Source organism: Hemiscyllium ocellatum, chromosome 7, assembly GCF_020745735.1.
Source record: "Hemiscyllium ocellatum isolate sHemOce1 chromosome 7, sHemOce1.pat.X.cur, whole genome shotgun sequence".
NCBI classification, from domain to species: Eukaryota; Metazoa; Chordata; class Chondrichthyes; order Orectolobiformes; family Hemiscylliidae; genus Hemiscyllium; species Hemiscyllium ocellatum.
The window spans coordinates 106,077,715-106,098,233 of record NC_083407.1 but is presented as its reverse complement, the minus strand read 5'-3'; the positions used below and the strand labels follow the sequence as shown (position 1 = coordinate 106,098,233).

Below are 20,519 nucleotides of genomic sequence, written 5' to 3'. Positions count from 1 at the left end.
TGTCTCTCCTGATGTTAGAGTCAATCACCTGAGGTCACAAATTTAAGATAACTGGCAAAAAAGCCACGGGAGACAAGAAGATATTGTACACTCAGCGAGTTATGACAATCTAGAATATGGTGCCTAAAAGTATGTTGGGAGCAAATTCAATACAAACTTTCAAAATGCAATTAGATATATACTTTAAAAAATGTGAAGAAAAATAAAATGCATGACTGTGTGAAAAACAGCAGCAGAACGGGTTTAATTCTGCCAAACAGCCTGCATGGACACAATGCATTAAGAAGTTTCCTGCTTTGCTATGAGTTTCTATAAATATCGAAACTAAACCTGCAAAGAAGGACAACATTTGCTCCCTATTAAGACAAAGTTGCGAGCCAAGCTCAGGAGATTTATGATGGTACAGCCAGGTCTGGAAAATCTTCACTAAGAGGAAGTATTGGATAGGTTTTAGGTTGTTTTATTTGCAACAGAGGAGGCTAAAGGCTGGTTTGCTTGAGGTCTACAAAACTATGAGGGCCTGGGATACCGTAAACACAGACGACCTATTTGGTCTTGGCAGGGGGTCAAACAATCAAAGAGCACAGATTTCTAGTACTTGGTAGCAGGGTCTAAAAAAAGAAGAGACAATGAAACATATTTGTCACTTGGAGGGTATTGGGGATCGGAGTCATTGACCGAACAGTAGCAGAGGTAAAATTCACATTTGGATAGTTTGAAGAAATGGCACCTTCAGGCCTACAAACCAAATTCAAAAACGTTGGGATTAAGTTCGGGGCTTTGTCAATTCTTTTTCAACCAGCCTGGGTAAGTTGGGCTGATTGGCTTCAGTCTATGTCATAAGGGTTCTATAATTCAGTTGGAAAGATGGAAGCAGTACTGGAAAGAGTACTTGAAGAGAGTTGAGGGAGAATATTAACTCTGATGTACCAAAACACAAGAGGAGATACGGATTAGTAACATTAGTAGCTTTCTGGCTGTGGAAGAGCCCTCCCTTGCCAACTCATCAGATGGACATCGCAAGAGAAGGCCAAGCTGATAAATGCTATAGGTAAGAAGCAGCTTTGGGGAATGTACAGGGTGGCCTCTGTTATTCCTGGCTTTTCAACATGAACGAATGCCTGAAGTGAAACATTAGCAATTTTTCCTTCATCTCCCACTCCTCCTCGACTGTAATTGTTCCAGCATTTCAAATAGGCAGGCACAGTCCCACACAATGGTACCGCCAGCAGAAATTGGATGAACTTTAGAGGTGTAGTAATCTCTGAAAAATGTTGGTTGTGTTCTTCATGGGCATTGAAATGGAGGCTGAGTTAGTAAGTCAGCGAACAGAGTAGCCAACAAAAAACCATTTATGGAAATCTCATGCTCTAGTTCAAAACTATTTAAGTAAAAAAACATCTTTACCTAACGGCTGAACTATTTAGAGAACCTAATTCATAAAATAGACAAAACCACAGGTAGTGCCATGAGAAAACTGTTCCTCAGGCAGTGAATTCCAAGTTATTATTATTTCAGTATGCTATTTTACTTAAACAGCTCATTCGCAATGTAACTCGTGAATGAATCATTCCAGTTATGTTTAAAAAAAATCAAATGTTTTTGTGCTCATTGTAACAGCTTGCATTTGCAAAGCACTTTTAAAGTGAGAGACTACAGCACCTTACGGAGTACAATCAGGCACCAAATCATGTCCAGAGATATTAAGACAAGTTAACAAAGGCTCGGTTTTTAAGGAGTGTCAAGGAAGAGGAGAAAGAGAGGTTGAGTGGATTTAGATTTGGAGAAGTCGTCCTGAATTTGATGCCCTGTCCACACAAGATACAGCTGTGAATGGTGAAGAAAAGGGAATCAGGGATTCACAAGAGGCCATAATTGGAAGAGTGCAGAGATGTGCAGGTGTAGAGGAGTTTACAAAGATTATGAAAGGTGGCTAAGTAAAACAGAGCACTTTCCACTTGAGGTATGGAAACCCCAATGTCAACCTAACCGGACTAAAATGAGGGGCCAGATTCCCATTTTGTACACCTTTCCAAAAATTCACATTGACAGGCAAAGCAGACGGCATGTACAACAGGGACTTGATCTAATAAATCTTTCGGGGAGATCCAAGCCCAGTCTGAGCTACACACGACTCAAAACCACAGCAATATGGTTGGCTCTTCAGGAAAGAGACTGCAAGAACCTAAATTGCTCAGCTTGTGAGCAATTCAGGATGGGAAACAAATGTCAGCTTTGCCAATGACAGCCATATCCTAATGGAATAATTTTCAAAACCTGCATTCAGAACTAATTTATTATTGGACTAATGCCATTAGTATCAAGTATTCTCAGGCCAGGAGTGATATGCACTGACTACATTAAAAATAAACTCCTTCTGTCAAAAAACAAAAATCAACCTGTATTAGCTACAATCTTCAAGACAGCCTCGGTTTCCATTTCAAGTCAAATCGTGAGCAGAAGTAGGAAAGAGGGCAATTTGAACCCACCTGATATGAAGTCGGATAATCTTAACAGAAATTTCAGAACTGAACATAATAAAAACACTTCAGGTATAATTCAGGTGGTGGGTGAGAATGAAAACACAGTGGAGTTAGAGACAACAAGCATGTGAATGAAAGAGATAAAGAGATCTAGATAAAGTGTGCAAGACAGAGCTATAGAAAGTGCATACACCCTAAAGAGAGAAAGAGAGACAACAACAGAGCGTGTGTGTGAGAAATACAATGTGCAAACATATCCCAATTTATGGGACAGAAGATCACCAAACCCCAGGGTGGAAGGAGATATAGGGAGAGTACTGCCAATGAAGTTGGAGGACAGATGTTGGCTGCAGATTGTCCATGAAGCTCTGCTCCTTCACACTCCTATTTCTCCATATCCCACTGGGACAAAAGCCATGCATTTTTATTGTTTCAATTGTAACAGATTTCTTTTTCAAACTCATTAGACAGTGACTAAGTTTAACAGCCTGTGGAACTTGTGCTTATGCATCCGATCCTATCCAATTACAAAGGCAGGGCTGGGTTTGGGTTTACTCGGTTATGTAACTAACAGTGCACCTCAAGCTTAAGACAAGGATACACACTTTTGAAGATTTGGAGAGTTGGAATTCATATACGACAATAACACTCATTTTAGCCAACTATATCTAGGTAACCTTATGTAGCTTGTTCCACTGAAAGTTCAAACTTAACTTCAACAACCCTCAACAAGGATACCAATTACTCTTCTACCTGTGGGCATGCCCAAAAAAAGTCAGAACTGAACATCAGTGCATCTCACCATGCCACAACACAATGTATGCCCATCACCCACGTGAGGCAGAGAGCAAAATAAATGAAGACTTGCATTTGTATAGCACTTTACACAATCACAAAATGTTGAATCTGCCTTACAAACACCATAATACATTCAGACTGACTACACAGAGCATGGTACTGAGGGAGTGCTATTCTGCAAAAAATACTGACTTTTGGATAGAACATTAACTAATTCTGTTTTCTCAAGTGTATGGAAAATATTTTATTTTTGAAATTTCACAGAAGAACAGAGAAGATTTTGTCCTGACCAATATTTATCCCTTAACCATTTGCAATTCATTAAAAAAAATCATCAGGCTATTATTACACTGCTGTTTGTGGGAACATATTGAGTATAAATTGCTGTCACATTTTCTAAGATTACTTTGTTTTGTTTACAGCTCCCGTGTTGCAACTGAAATATGTGCATGATTTGGAGATGCCGGTGTTGGACTGGGGTGTACAAAGTTAAAAATCACACAACACCAGGTTATAGTCCAACAGGTTAATTGGAAGCACACTAGCTTTCGGAGCGACGCTTCTTTATTCCGGTGATTGTGGAGGGCTCGATCGTAAATGTGTGCAGCATGTGTCATAACTCCCCGTGATGACTTCCTTTGTAAAACCAAGGTTTTGAGTGCAGGAAGAAGCAATGCTTATGACTTCATACTCTGATGCTATATTCTTGGGATACTTGACCATTTCCTCAACCTTCAAGGTAAAAAGGGTAGAAGAGAATTCCTGGAGAATTACCACTTGTAATCCCGGTATGCATTACCTGAAAAGGGGCTAGGTAAAAAATTAATCCCTCTGCACGTGCAAAATAAGCAACAGCAACAAAATAAATTGCACCTGAAGTTAAATTCTGGCTATTAAAGACTGGGATTTATTCTAGGTGGGTCATGATCCTGTGTAGTGAATAATGTTTCCATTTCCCATTATGAGATCTGGTGGCACAATTGAGAAATCCAGACTTGTGAAGAGTGAAAAAAGGCAAATATAGATTAAAATTGGCACTTCCATGCCTCAAATGCAGAGTGCTCGGTCATTCCCTAAAATTCAAATAAGCAAACTTTTTTAAAAACTTGTCTCAATTCTCACATTATTTCCCCAATCGTTTATTTCTCCCCTTATTCCCTGAAGGTGGTGATTTAAGTTAAAGCTTATCAGGCTCCAAACACGGCAGTCAAGTACAGTAGCTCTCATATATCAAGGTTCATAACAGGGGATGTCCCAAGCAAGCTCTTTCCCCAATTTCCAAAAAAATGGCCATTGGTTAATAAAACAGGAAACTACACATTGTCCAAAATCCTACTGCCTGCATTCCATATCATCACCTCTATGTTCCCTGACCAACATCTGTCCTCTGTTCAAAAAGTGTTTTTCATGTAAAATTCTCATCCTTGTTGCACAAATGTTGGCTGGGACATTAGGAGAGCTTCCCTGATGTTCTTTGAAATAGCAGCATAGGGTCTTTTGCACTTGAGAGGGAAGGTGAGACCTCGGTTCCATCTCTAAAATGAAAGATGACCTGACAGCACTGCCTTTCCTTAGTGCTGAGCTGAGTGTCAGCCCGAGATGTTGCACTCAAATATCCACTACCCATCTTGCACCCAGATTCTCTAACTCAAACGTGGTAATTGGAGGATAATTAACTATCCTATGAGGAGCTATTTACAGACAAATGGATGTTGTACAGAGACTGCCCCGCAATACTCTTTTCCCCAAATCTGTTGCAATAGTTTCTTAAGAGAATTCCTAGCCAGGCCATGAGACTCCAGGCAGCGAATCTGTATTATAGTGGAACACAGAACAGGAGGATGCGTAGAACCCAGACGGCAAGATGAAGAAAGAAAGAAAGAGAAGACCAACAAGGTGAAAACAAGGGGAAAGAATGAAGATAATGAAAAGAAAGAGAAAGATAACTAGGAAAAAAAAGGCTAAGTAAATTCCTTATAAAGACTTGTCCAGCCCCACAACTTTCAAAGATCTTCACATTGTTCTAATTCTGGCTATTGTGCATCTTCACAGTCTAAGGATAACGGTTAAGCCATTCAGAACTGAGATGAAGAAGAACATCTTCACTCAGAGTCGTGGACCTGCGGAATTTTCTACCACAGAAAGCTGTGGGGGCCAGTTCATTAGACATAGTCAAGAGAGAATTGCAAGTGACCCCTGCAACTAAAGGGATCGAGTAGTATCGAGAAAAGGTGGGAGTGGGATACTGAGATTGCAAGATCAGCTGCAGTAATACTGAATGGTGGTGCGAGCTCAAAGGGCTGAACGGTCTACGCCTGCATCTATTTTCCAAGTTGTCTATACGTCAATTTCTCACATTGCAACACTGGATGCTGTGTCTTCATGTGCATCTCACCAAGTATCCTCATGGGATATTTTATAGAAAAATGCTGCTCCATGCCTGCATTTTTTAAAAGAGTTTTTTGACCAAATTGTGGTAAGTATTTAAGTGGCTCAGTAGCAATTCTTATTTTCATACATTTCTGCAGCATGTTTAGGGACCGCATCAAACGTGCTATACACAAGTGAGCTTTTGTTAAATGAGAACTCGTTAATTTCTCCCTTTCTAGTTGCAATTCTAAAGGCAAAACATAATGTATTCACGAGCAGCAGGTTGAAAGTAGCTTTGCACAGGATAACGATCGAACCTTGGGCCTCCAACACCCAAGATCTAAAAGAAAACACAAAGGGATCTGACCGCAGTTAAAATGGTAGAAAACCTACGTGAGTTTGTAAAGACATTCAACAGTCAGTTGGGAGATTCTATGATTCTACAAGAATAGATCATTCAGTCCCTTATGCCAATGTCCTCTTATTCAATAAGTTCCTACCTACCCTGTCAGCTAGATTTTATGTCAATGTCTTTCAGGGGCACCATATGTTTATGATATTTTGCACTCAAAAGTGATCATTTAGCAACCACTTCACATCCCAAGTATCCCAATCGCGATCACCTGACACAGCTGGCTATCAAATGACATCAAATTGAAAAACCCTGTGATATTACTGAATCTGTTGAGTGCACTTGAACATAAAACCAGCTGAAAACTTCTGGTAGGGTCTCAACTCCACCTGCACGGCCTCAGTTCCATAACCCTTGTTGAACAAAATCATATACAACTCAATTTTAAGACACTCATTTGGCTCTCAGCCTCAATGCTTTTTGGACAACAGGCTTCCAAATTTAATTTGTGTGAAGAAGTGGATCCTGACATCCAGGATAAATTCTGTTAAATACCTGAGCATTGCTCCAAAGCCTTTCTTCTTGGCTTTCTTTTCTTGGTTATCATTCTCCTTCTTCTTCTCTTTATCTTTATTCTTTCCTTTTGTTTTCACCTTCTTTTTCTTCTCTTTCTTCTTTTTCTCTTTCTTTGTCTTGCCATCTGAGTTCTCCACATCCTCATGTTCTGTGTTCCCCTGTAACGCAGACTCACTGCCTGGGGTCTCGTGGCCTGACTGGGAACTTTCTTCAGAATCTATTGCCACAAATTTGGAAAAACAAGTATAGTTTAAAAAGTGTTTTCAAATAAATCAGTGCATTCTAATGTCTTTTAAAAGTACATTTTCCTTTGTTGCTTCCTGGTTTACCTATCACTTAAACCATTCTCTACCCAACAAATATTGCGGGACTATCTCTGTCCACCCGTCTGAGAACAGCTCCTCTTCAGGTACTTAATTGTCCTCCAATTACCCCACTTATGAGTTAGAAAGTCTTGCTGCAAGATCTGTAGCGTATATTTGATTACAATATCTAGGCTGACACCCAGCTCAGCACTGATGAAAAACCTTGCTGTCAGAAGTGATCATTTTTCCTTTTAGAAATGGAACAGTGATCCCACCTTCCACTCACATGCAAAAGACCCCATGTTGTTATTTCAAAGACCATTAAAGAAGCTCTCCTATTGTCCCGGGCAACGCTTATCCCTCGATCAACCTTACTAGAATTTTGATTCATTAGCAATTATCCCATGGCTATCCTACATAAATTGGCTGCTGAATTAACTACGTTACAATGGAGACAAGAATTCGAGGAGTTTTTTTTAGATTAGGTTAGATTCCCTACAGTATGGAAACTGGCCTTTCGGCCCAACCAGTCCACACTGACCCTCTGCAGAGTAACCATCCAGACCCATTTCTCCTGAATGATGCACCTCACACTATGGGCAATTTAGCATGGCCAATTCACCTGACCTGCACATATTTGGACTGTGGGAGGAAACTGGATCACTCGGATGAAGCTCATGTAGACATGGGGAGAATGTGCAAACTCCACACAGACAGTTGCCGGAGGAGGGAATTGAACCCTAGTCCCTGATGCTGTGAGGCAGCAGTGCTAACCACTGAGCCACCGCACCGCCCAAGTTCTTTGCTTCCTGTAAACATTTTGGGATGTCCCGACATTGCAAAAGTGCAATTAGAAGCACAGATTCTTTCATTTGTTTTAGATAAGTTTGCCATCAGCTTCTCTTGCCTATTATATAATTTTTAAAAAGACTTCAGGGTATCCTGAAATCATAAATGGCACTACAGAAATACAAATTCTTTCCGCCAGGGTGAGATTTCTGGCCTTTTTTAAAAAGACATTTTTTTACAGCAGTGAAACAGAAGAGTGAACGAGAAATGCTCAAATAGTCGACTCATTGGGTGCATTATCATGACTGAGGCTGAGGTCCCACCGTCTAGGCCCAACACCAGAAGCCTAACCTGCTTTGGCCAGTGACATGGCTCAGGAAGCATGGTCCTAATGCCAGCAGCAAGACCTGCTGAGCCCATCAACTCAGAGAGCTGTCAATTCAGTAGCACCACTGCCAGGGCTGGCCATTTTTGGGGTTTCATTGACAGGACAGGGCATATCGATGACAGTGTACCTGGAAAACAGGGGTATTGCACCCATGGATGCCAGGCCCAGAAATCTATAGCGGAAATGGGATCCTCAGGTCAGATGGTGCGATTGCCACAGAGGTAGCCGTTACGTGCTCCCCCGCCCACCATACCTAAATCCCCTACTCCCTTGGGCATTGCAAAATGCAAGTGGAGGCTGGAGTAGATCCTTAGTTGGCCACTCAAGGAGCTCAACTGGGCTGTAACTGGGTGGCTTGACTACCCTCACCCCTTGACAAAATGGCATTGCAGAGGGAATGTGCTGTGCACACCACCCAACACCTTCTCGCACCACCTTTTCTTCACCTCCCACTCCCTTGCTAAGAGGCTGGTGAAATTCAGCTCTTAGGATCTTGTATCAAAACTCTCAAACGTTATGGACCATAGATTCATTATCATATGGTGGCTCAGTGACTCAGTGGTTGCCTCAAAGTGCCATGCACCTGGGTTCGATTCCACCCTCGGATGACAGTCTGTGTGGGTTTCCTCCGGGTGCTCTGGTTTGCTCCCACAGTCCAAAGATGTCCAGGTTAGGTGGCATGGCCATGGGTAAATTGCCTATAGTGTCTGGCGATGAGCAGGCTATGTGGGTCAGTCATGGGAAATGCAGGGTTACAGGGATGGATGAGGGGGGGCGTCTGGTTGGGATGCTCTTCAGAGGGTTGGTGTGGGTTCAAATGGCCTGCTTCTACACTGTAGGGATTCTAATCATCTTCAAAAAATAATCTATTTGCTGACACCAAATACATGGCACACTCAAACACAATAAGATGACGTTTATTGAATATTAAAAGAAAAATGCTTCTTTGTTTTACACGACCACTGTAAAGTATCATCATAGAACATAGAACATAGAAAAATACAGCGCAGTATAGGCCCTTTGGCTCTCGATGTTCCGCCGATCCAAACCTACCTAACCTACACTAGCCCACTATCCTCCATATAGCCTCCATAATATACTGATTCATTACAATACTCATTATTTTTCTTGAACCAAAGCACCAATTATTTCCGGCTGCACATATGTATAACTTTCAGTCAATTTTTAAATCTCCCCCCCTCATTTTACAGCTTATTTCTGTGACCTCCCCCCGCCCCCCCATATACATTTTCATTAAAATATTATCTTTAATAGACTTTTGTACCCATTTGTGACTACACTTGTAAGCGGTATCATTGACATTGCGCATGGTCCCTGGTGTCAGCAAGTGGAGCCTTATTCATAATGACAAAAACATTGTGAACAATTCAACAATTCATTTCACATTGTTTCTCAGGTCTTTACATTTTTTGATTCCTTCCAGATATTCCTCTACAGAGTTAGAGTTCTTCAAATTTTGCCATTAGAGACAGTTGATTCAACAACATTCCTTGGCAGACAAGTAAGAAGTTCACAACACTCAAAATAGACTCAAAGAAAACACACAAATACCTCAAAAGATATGCACTGGACCTCAGTGACTAACCTGGCAGGAAGAATTTAGTGGAAAGTAAAATATCTGACGGGGTGCAATTTGCCTCATCTGGGTATGCAGTTGTGAAAAGAAAATGTAGAAATGGTGTCAAGTTTTATAGTTGGCACATAACGAATCCTTCACTGAACATTTAAGTTGCACCCACCACTCCAGCTATTGGTATCTATCATGACATCAGTACAAAGTTTAAAATGTGATCTGGTTGAAAGGAATTAAGTGATTTGGCAGAGTACACAGAATTCCATCAAATTAACAACATAGTAATGGTGCATTTGGCTAAGCTGGTTACATATATATGAACCTCTATCACCTCACATCATCTAACCACATAAGCATATCCTTCATTCCTTTTGGCCCAGCAGCTCATCCAGGTTCCCCTAATTGAGTCTATGTCATTTCCCTCAACCATTCTGTGTAGTAACTAGTTCCATACTCTAACCATCCTCTGTGTGAAATGATAAACAATTTGCCCCTGGGGTGTGGAACTCAGAACAAGAAGACATAACTTTAAAATTTGTACTAGGCTGTTCAAGTGGAGTGCTGGAAACTGCTATTTGGCAAAAAAAGTGAAATGAAAATCTGGAAGAAAATGATGCTGAGACTGAGCCATTACAATTTTCAAAACTTGGACTGATGTTTGGTAGGTGAGAGCATTAAGGGATTTGGAAGCAAAGCAGGAAAATGGATTTGAGGTTCAGATCAACAATGATTAAACTGAAGAGGTCAAAGGCTGAGGACCTGAATGGAAAACATCTTTTTGTTATGTTCTGGTTTACAAAACCAGAGCAAAAGACCGTGACTGAGGTTAAATAGATGGGCTTTTTCATAGTACCAGTCCAATCCCAATGCCTCTCTGTTCTCAATCATTTTAAGATTCAACAACAATAATGGAATGGCACATGGAACAGCTGTACACCCTATCCACCGGTTAGCTTTTGGCACTACTATATTTGTTTTGCAACTGGAATGCATACGATGCATTTGTTTGGTACATGTTAGAATTTCAATTTATGCTCTTTGAAAGTGGTATGTACCTAGTAAATGCGTGAATGATACAGTCATAATTTTGTTTTTTGAAAAAATCCTAATCCGATATTCAGACAGGATTTCAGCATCTGAAAGCATAGCCTTGCTGAAGTTTTTTAATTCATTCTGGGAACACATGCATCATAGGCTAGTGTTTACCACTGATCTCCGTTACCTGAAAACTACCAGAAATGTGGACCAGCCTTTGGAAATCAGGACAGAAGAGAAAAGAGACATTCAGTTGACTTAAAGATGATGATAATGGGTGTTCCTCTTGAACTGTTGGAGGCCATGCACTGAAGGAGACTCCACTCTACTGTTGGGTGGGGATTCCAGGATTTTGACCCAATGATGAAGAAAAATGGTGGCACAGGGAAGTCACAATAGTGTACAACATGGAGGAGAGTTAGAGTTGACAGTGCTTCAAGGAGGCAGCTGCCCTGTCTTTCTAAATAGTGGAGACAATGGATTTTTGAAGTGCTGTTGAAGAAGGTTGACGAGCATTGGGGGGAGGGGGATCAAGCTGTAGTCCTCATTGCCAAGTCAAGTTATACAAACAAGGTGATAGAGGCACCCTCTAAGAACGGAGGATTCCAGGGATATGTTAAGGCACCATCATTCGGATCCAACAAACAAACAATTGAATAAAGGAGAAAGGAAACTTAGGAGACTGCATTTTTTAAGTCATTCATGGGATGAGGGTGTCACTTGTTAGGCCAGCATTTATTGCCCATCCCGAAGTTAAGAGTCAACCACATTGCTGGGGTCTGGAGTCACATGGAGGCCAGACCAGGTAAGGATGGTAGTTTCCTTCCCTAAAGGACATTAGTAAATGAGATGGGTTTTTCCGAGATTCAACAATGGAGTTATGGACATCATTAGACTCTTAATTCTAGGTATGTATTGAATTCAAATTCCACCACTTGCCATGGCGGAATTTGAAGCCAGGTCCCCAGAACGTGAGCTGGGTCTCTGGATTAACAGTCCAGCGATAATACCACTAGGCCACTGCTTCCAACTAAGAAATGAGTAGGGTAATTTGGTGCAGCAGGGTGGCTCACTGGTTAGCACTGCTGCTTCACAGCACCAGGGACCCGGGTTCGATGCCAGCCTCGAGTAACTGTTTGTGTGTGAAGTTTGCACATTCTCCCCATGACTGCTCAGGATTCCTCTGGGTGCTCCGATTTCCTCCCACAATACAAAGATGTGCAGTTTAGGTGAATTGGCCATGCTAAGTTGCCCGTAATGTTCAGGGATGTGTAGGTTCAATGCATTCATCAGGGGTAAATGTAGAGTAATAGTGGAATGGGTCTGGGTGAGATACTCTTCAGAGTATGGGTCGAAGGGCTGTTTCCACACTGTAGGGATTCTAACCTTCTAATTCATAGTAAGAGGATGCAAATTCAAAACGTTGATATGAAATTCCAGGATTGCCACAGGAATTCTATGAATGGAGGGAACAGTCTTAATCATTTATTTCCATTTACTAAGCAACTCAACCATCTTTTTTTACAAATACTGTGGGCATTCAGATGCAGAACCATGAGCTTTGACACTTTATCATGATTGCTTATTGTGGTTTTAATTTCTGATGCTCACTTATTATATTTTCTACTTCTTCCTCTAGAGAGGTTTAGAAAACTACGTGGACCATGGATAGGGTGAACAGCCAAGGTTTTTCCTCCAGTTATAGGTGAGACTAAAATTAAAGACCATAAGTTTAAGGTGAGAGGGGAAAGATTTAAAAGGGACCTGAGGGGCAACTTTTTCATATAGAGAGTGGCGCTGGTATGTATAACTACAACATCTAAAGGGCAGCTGGATGGGTTTAGAGGGATATGGAGCAAAGGCTGGCAAATGAAACTAAATTAATTTAGGATATCTGGTCAGCATGGACAAATAGACTGAAGGGTCTGTTTTCATGCTGTACATCCATATCACTCTTGATTGTTGTGTGCCTCTTCACTACCCTGCACCTCTGTTGCCTTGTTGCTTTTTGATTTCTCTTAAACTGATCCCTTTCCCCCACCCCCCCCACCCCTCTTGCAATTCATTGACATGAGTTCATTCACTGAACACAAAGTGACCATTGTTAGGTGCACGTAGGTACCAGGCAGCTGGAGAAGTATATTCCAAGCCACTTGTGGCCACCTTGAAGAAAGAAGAAAAGAAGAAAAGAAAGTCAAAAAAATTAAAAGATGAATGGCATGTTCAAGAGTAATGGACTTTGCAAGTAAATAAAAACTGAAACTTTCTCAATTTATCGAGTCATAGAGATGTACAGCATGGATACAGACTCTTTCGGGCCAACACGTCCATGCCGACCAGATATCCCAACCCAATCTAGTCCCACCTGCCAACACCCGGCACATATCCCTCCAAACCCTTATTCATATACCCATCCAAATGCCTCTTAAATGTTGCAATTGTACCAGCCTACACCACATCCTTTGGCAGCTCATTCCATACACGTACCACCCTCTGCGTGAAAAAGTTGCCCCTTAGGTTTCTTTTATTTCTTTCCCCTCTCACCCTAAACCTATGCCCTCCAGTTCTGTACTCCCCGATCCCAGGGAAAAGACTTTGTCTATTTATCCGATCCATGCCCCTCATAATTTTGTAAACCTCTATAAGCTTTACAGCCTCCGGCGCTCCAGGGAAAACAGCCTCAGCCTGTTCAGCATCTCCCTGTAGCTCAAATGCTGGCAACATCCTTGTAAATCTTTTCTGAACCCTTGGAACAACATCTTCCCAATAGGAAGGAGACCAGAATTGCACACAATATTCCAACAGTGGCCTAACCAATGTCCTGTACAGCTGCAACATGATCTCCCAACTTCTATACTCAATACTCTGACCAATAAAGGAAAGCATACCAAATGCTTTCTTCACTATCCTATCTCCCTGCGACTCCACTTTCAAGGAGCTATGAACCTGCACTCCAAGGTCTCTTTGTTCAGCAACACTCCCTACGACCTTACCATTAAGTGTATAAGCCCTGTTAAGATTTGCTTTCCCAAAATACAGCACCTCGAATTTATCTGAATTTAACTCCATCTGCCACTTCTCAGCGCATTGGCCCATCTGGTCAACATCCTGTTGTAGTCTGAGGTAATCCTCTTCACTGTCCACTACACCTCCAATTTTGATGTCATCTGCAAACTTACTAACTGTACCTCTTATGCTCGCATTCAAATCATTTATGTAAATGACAAAATGTAGAGGGCCCAGCACCGATCTTGTGGCACTCCACTGGTCACAGGCCTCCAGTCTGAAAAACAACCCTCCACCACCACCCTCCGTCTTCTACTTTTGAGCCAGTTCTGTATCAAAATGGCTAGTTCTCCCTGTATTCCATGAGATCTAACCTTGCTAATCAGTCTCCCATGGGGAACCTTGTCGAAAGCCTTACTGAAGTCCATATAGATCACATCTACTGCTCTGCCCTCATCAATCTTCTTTGTTACTTCTTCAAAAAACTCAATCAAGTTTGTGAGACATGATTTCCCACGCACAAAGCCATGTTGACTATCTAGAATCAGTCCTTGCCTTTCCAAATACATGTATATCCTGTCCCTCAGGATTCCTTCCAACAACTTGCCCACCAGCGAGGTCAGGCTCACTGGTCTATAGTTCCCTGGCTTGTCTTTATCACCCTTTTTAAACAGTGGCACCATGTTTGCCAAACTCCAGTCTTCCGACATCTCACAAATATCTCAGCAAGAGGCCCAGCAATCACTTCTCTAGCTTCCACAGAGTTCTTGGGTACACTTGATCAGGTGCTGGGGATTTATCCACCTTTAACCGTTTCAAGACATCCATCACTTCCTCCTCTGCAATCTGGACATTTTGCAAGATGTCACCATCTATTTCCTTACAGCCTACATCTTCCATATCCTTTTCCACTGTAAATACTGATGCAAAATATTTATTTAGTATCTCCCCCATTTTCTGTGGCTCCACACAAAGGCCGCCTTGCTGATCTTTGAGGGGCCCTATTCTCTCCCTAGTTACCCTTTTCTCCTTAATATATTTGTAAAAACCCTTTGGATTCTCCTTAATTCTATTTGCCAAAGCTATCTCATGTCCCCTTTTTGCCCTCTTGATTTCCCTCTTAAGTATATTCCTACTTTCCTTATACTCTTCTAAGGATTCACTTGATCTATCCTGTCTATACCTGACATATGCTTCCTTCCTTCTTTTTCTTAACCAAACCCTCAATTTCTTTAGTCATCCAGCATTCCCTATACTTACCAGCCTTCCCTTTCACCCTGACCGGAATATACTTTCTCTGGATTCTTGTTATCTCATTTCTGAAGGCTTCCCATTTTCCAGCTGTTCCTTTACCTGCGAACATCTGCCTCCAATCAGCTTTCGAAAGTTCTTGTCTAATACTGTCAAAATTTGCCTTTCTCCAATTTAGAACTTCAACTTTTAGATCTGGTCTATCCTTTTCCATCACTATTTTAAAACGAATAGAATTATGATCGCTGGCCCCAGAGAGCTCTCCCATTGACACCTCAGTCACCTTCACTGCCTGATTTCCCAAGAGTAGGTCAGGTTTTGCACTTTCTCTAGTAGGTACATCCACATACTGAATTTTGTCTTGTACATACTTAAGAAATTCCTCTCCATCTAAATCTTTGGCACTACGGCAGTCCAAGTCGATGTTCGGAAAGTTAAAATCCCCTACCATAACTACCCCATTATTCTTACAGATAGCTGAGATCTCCTTGCAAGTTTGTTTCTCAATTTCCCTCTGACTATTGGGGGGTCTATAATACAATCCCAATAAGGTGATCATCCCTTTCTTATTTCTCACTCCCACCCCAATAACTTCCCTGGATGTACATCCGGGAATATCCTCCCTCAGCACAGCTGTAATGCTATCCCCCCTCCTCTCTTGCCTCCCTTTCTATTCTTCCTGTAGCATTTGTATCTGGAACAGTAAGCTGCCAGTCCTGCCCCATCCCTGAGTCATGTTTCCGTAATTGCTATGATATCCCAGTCCCATGTTCCTAACCATGCTCTGAGTTCATCTGCCTTCCCCATTAGGCCCCTTGCATTGGAATAAATACAGTTTAATTTATTAGTCCTACCTTGTCTCTGCCTGCCCTGACTGTTTGACTCACTTCTGTTCACAGCTGTACCCATCTCAGATTGATCTCTTTCCTCACTATCTCCCTAGGTCCCACCCCTCCACCTTACTAGTTTAAATCCTCCCAAGCAGTTCCAGCAAAGTTCCCTGCCAGTATATTAGTCTCCTTCCAATTTAGGTGCAATCCATCCTTCTTGTTCAGCTCACTTCGACCCCAAAAAAGATTCCAATGATCCAAAAGTGTGAATCCTTCTCCCATACACCAGCACCTCAGCCATGCATTCATCTGCTCTATCCTCCTATTCCTGCCCTCACTAGCTCATAACACTGGGAGTAATCCAGATATTATTACCCTTGAGGACCTCCTTTTTAAATTTATGGCAGGTATAATCCGCAGTAACCCTTAAACTCTCTTTAAACTCCTACATCTGACAAGTAGTACATATCACTGCCAAGGCCATTTTTGCTCCTTCACAATCTAAAGACCCAGAAAATAACACCATCTTATTCCTCTGCAAACACTGTCCCAGTTTAAATTAATAGCTATGGCTTATATTTTAAGTTTAATCAAGAGACTTATCTCCAAAAACATATAAATAAATTATGTTTCTGATCTATACAGCATCTGTTACATAATCACATGAATGTTTAGAGTAGTTGTAATATGGAGGTATCAGAACTCTAAGTCTCAATGTTTTTGTTGGGTAATCATTTAAAATTAAAGATTTGATATGTCTGGGTAAAAGGAATGGGCCAGGATGTCCCTCAATGGCTGTTCCACTATTTCACAAGATCATGGTAAATCTGAACTCCAGTGACCTACTTTTGTACCAGAACCCATAATAACCAAGCTTAACAGAAATCTGTCAGGAGTACAGTACTGTGGAAAGAACACTTTTGTTTTGAAAAAAAGTTTATTCATGGGACATGAGTGTCACTGGCAAAGTCAGGATTTGCTACCTGGCATTCATTGAGAAGGTGATGGTGAGATTCAACAGAGCTGGCAGCACCTGTGGAAAGAGACAAGCAGAACTATCGTTTCAGATTGATGGCTTTTTGTCAGAGCTCGGAGTAATTAGAAATGTTTTTTCCAACAAACTGCAGGAAGGGGGATGATGAGGAATCAAAAGGGAGAGTCCGTAATAGCTTGCAAAACAGGAAAGAATGGTGACACAGTTGGGGGTTGATACAAGGCAAAATAAGATCCTAGCAGGACAAGTAAATAAACAAAAGATATATCTAGAGCAGATGTAAACAACTGTTAAGAGTCACTGGATCTGAAACACTGTCTCTGCTTTCTCTCCATAGCTGCTGCCAGACCGGCTGAGTTTCTCCAACAATTTATCTTTTTGCTTGTGATGCTTGTTTCACTGTCTGAAGATCCTTCACTAATAATAACAGGAAACCATTTATTCTGAAACAACTCACTTCTCAAAATAAGTACCGCTAGTGTATCTGTGTCACCAAATATTCTTCATAGAAGTGTAGTGGCCTCTCCTTTAAATATTTGATATTTTCTGGTCATGATATTGTCCAAGCAATGCATAAATAATTTAAAGATTTATAATGGAAGGGCACTGACACGGGATTTGTATTTCCACAATAGGCCTCTCTTGGCCTCACAAGTGGGAATAAAAATCCTATTTCTTTGTCATCCAGAATGTTTTCTGATTTTAATAACTGTCAGAGCTTCATAAATAAGTAATTGTGTTTGTTTATACTTTATTTTAAAGAGGTGTATTACGAACATACAGGGACATTTAATATTCTCATTTATATCATGTGAACTCCTATCGCCTCTCTTCAGAGAGACCTGCCAATTGCTTTTGCTACTGGCTTTAATGTAGCTATTAACTGCTGAATTTACAAAGGGGTTTCTCAGTCCCGGATGCAATTCCTATCGTAGGCAGGTCGCAGAGTTAATGTGAACACACAGTTCCGTAACTTAAGGACATATCAGAAATTGCCACCGCTTCTGTTTTTAAATTGTCAAGTTGGTTGCTGTGCAGAAAGATAAGTCATTGCCTTCGTTCCCCAGGTCACAAGTACAAGGGACCGTGCACATGACCAAGAAACCAGGGCATAAAGCCGACGGTGACGAACAGGTGGCCTTTGTAAGAGACTCAAAATAGATGGAAACAAAATGGAAATCTGAACTGCCAGTGCAACATTAGGTTTCTGCTTACAAAGCTCTTGTTACTCTGCACCTGCATTCAGATTTGAGTCAGTGCACCTCAGGAAAGAGTTACTGGCCTTCGGGGTGCAGTGCAGAACCACCTGAATGCCACAGAGGTGAAAAGGGTTACATTATTAGGGTAGGTTCCAGAGAACTTGCAGTCAGATTCCCACAGAGCAGGACTGACTGCAGATGTATTTAATAATGGTGGGCAGCGCCCAGTGTGCTAGAATAAAAATAAAACATTCCTGAGATTTGTGCAGCTCTGGCAAATTACTCTTAAGCTAGAAGCAGTAAGCCTCTTGTTGGTCTGCAGTCCATGTGGTGGAAGTACAATACCAGGATTGTGACCCCGCAGCAACCGAAGGAACGGTGAAATGTTTCCAAGTCAGGATGGACAGGAGCTTGGAACACTAGCCGGCAGTGTTCCCATGCATCTGCTGCCCTTGTCCTTCAATGTGGTAGAGGTTGAAGATTTGAAATATGGTGTCAAACCAGCATTGGTGAAGCAAAACAGCCCATGCTGTTGATTGTTCACACTGCTACTGCTATGCTCTGGTGGTGGAGGGATTGAAGGTTTAATTAAGTAGATGAGGTACTTTGTGCTGGATGGTGCTGAGATTTTTGTGTTGTTGTTGGAGTTGTACCCACCCAGGCAATTGGAGTATATTCCTCATACTATGGACTCATGTCTTGTAGATTGTGGACAGGCAATGAGGAGACCGAAGGTGAGTTACTCCTTGCAGAACTGTCTCTCACCTTCTCTTGTAACTACAGCATTTATGTGGCTGGCCCAGTTGAGTTCCTGTTCAGTAGTAATCCCCAACATGTTGACAGTTGGGGATTCCACTTAATATCAAGGGGTAAAGTTTAGGTTGTCTCTTGTGGAACTAATGGAACATAGAACACAGAGCAGTACAGCACAATACAGGCCCTTCAGCCCTCGATGTTACACCGGCCTTTTATCCTACCTTTTACCCTTCATTGTAGTAACTTCCATCTGTCTATCCTAGAGTCACTTAAATATCCCTAATGTATCTGACTCTACTATCACTGCTGGCAGTGCATTCCACGCACCCACCTGTGTAAATAACCTACCTCTGACATCTTCCCTAAACCTTCCTCCAATTACCTTAAAAGTATGCCCCCATGGGGTTTTCAGCCAGGGCAGACAGATGTTACATTTAAAACCTGGAAATCCAGAGGCGTCTCTTGCTTAGGGGACTTGTTTGATGGGGAGGTTATGATGTCTTTTGAGCAGCTGCACCAGAAGTTTGGACTGCCTAATGGAGACCTTTTCCGATATTTTCAAATACAAGGTTATCTACAGAAGAAGACCACATTATTAGACAGTCCCTACAAATCGGATAGGGAGAGAAGAGTACTATGGCCAATGGGTCCACCCTCGGTTAGTACTCTTTATCACTCATTACATACTGAGGTATCGAAAGACATGGAACAGCTGTTTAAAATATGGAACCAGGAATTGGGGTTAGAAATCCCTTCAGAAATGTGGGAGGACATCTGGGAAAATGCCAGAAAGATCTCTATTTGTAATAGAACTCAAGCTATTCAATTCAAGATACTCCACAGGGCTCATATAGCACCGGAACAACAGGCAAAATTTAGGGTAGGAACATCCCCAATGTGTCCTAAATCTAAAACTGAAGTGGGCACTCTCACGCACTGCTTATGGACATGTCACAAGATTTGCAAATATTGAGACAGAATAGCAAATACTCTGACAGAAGTCTTGGGAACGGAGATTGGATTGGATTCAGTGTCTCTTCTCCTGAGCTTTTCAAATTTGCCCTCCCTGGACGTGGACGGGAGGAAATTATTCTTCATTCTCTCTTTCTGTTCAAGGAAAAATATCTTAGTAAATTGGGTAGCTGAGGGCCTTCCAGGACTTTCAAATTGGCACAGGTTAATCATGGAATATATCCCCCTTGACTTCCTCACAAATATGGTGCACCAAAATATTGAATTCTTCTATAAAATATGGCAGCCCTTTCTGAACTATATTGACACAGATATTTCGGCCATATTGTCAAGGGCTTTTGTCTGGCTGTGGTAGTGGTTCTGGCTGGACGGGGGAGGAATCCCGTATAAATATGGGTTTTATTATGATTTGATGTTAATCCACTTTGAGTACTTATTTAATTATTACTTTATTTCTTACTAGTAATATAAGATATCTTATTTTATGCTTTAGTTGTTTGTAGGATAGAGTAGTAGTTAGCCGTTTTTTTCTCCTTTTTTTTCTTCTGTTGTATTTTGGCTGTTATTTTTATATATATATATATATATATATATATATATAATTGTATATTAGTGTTTATATTTGTTTGTATTATTTTGTAATTTTGTAAAAAATGTTTTAAAAAAATCTTTTCTCTTCTAATAAAAGTACCAATAAAAAAGGTTTTGCCCAGTGATGGACATTTCTGCCCTGGGAAAACGTCAATATCTATCCACTATATCCATGCCTCTCATCATCTTGCATACCTCTATCAAGTCACCTCTCAACCTTCTTTGCTCAA

General features: G+C 41.3%; 1 protein-coding gene across 3 annotated transcripts in view; it reads right to left on the bottom strand.

Annotated features, from left to right (window-relative positions):
* Positions 1–20,519, bottom strand: part of LOC132817259 (partitioning defective 3 homolog B-like) — a 993,739-nt gene that overhangs the window by 348,116 nt on the left and 625,104 nt on the right. For all 3 annotated transcript variants that reach the window (XM_060827625.1, XM_060827628.1, XM_060827626.1), the window contains one exon: positions 6,559–6,796. In XM_060827625.1, the coding sequence (XP_060683608.1) occupies positions 6,559–6,796 (238 nt within the window). The remainder of the gene's footprint in view (positions 1–6,558; positions 6,797–20,519) is intronic.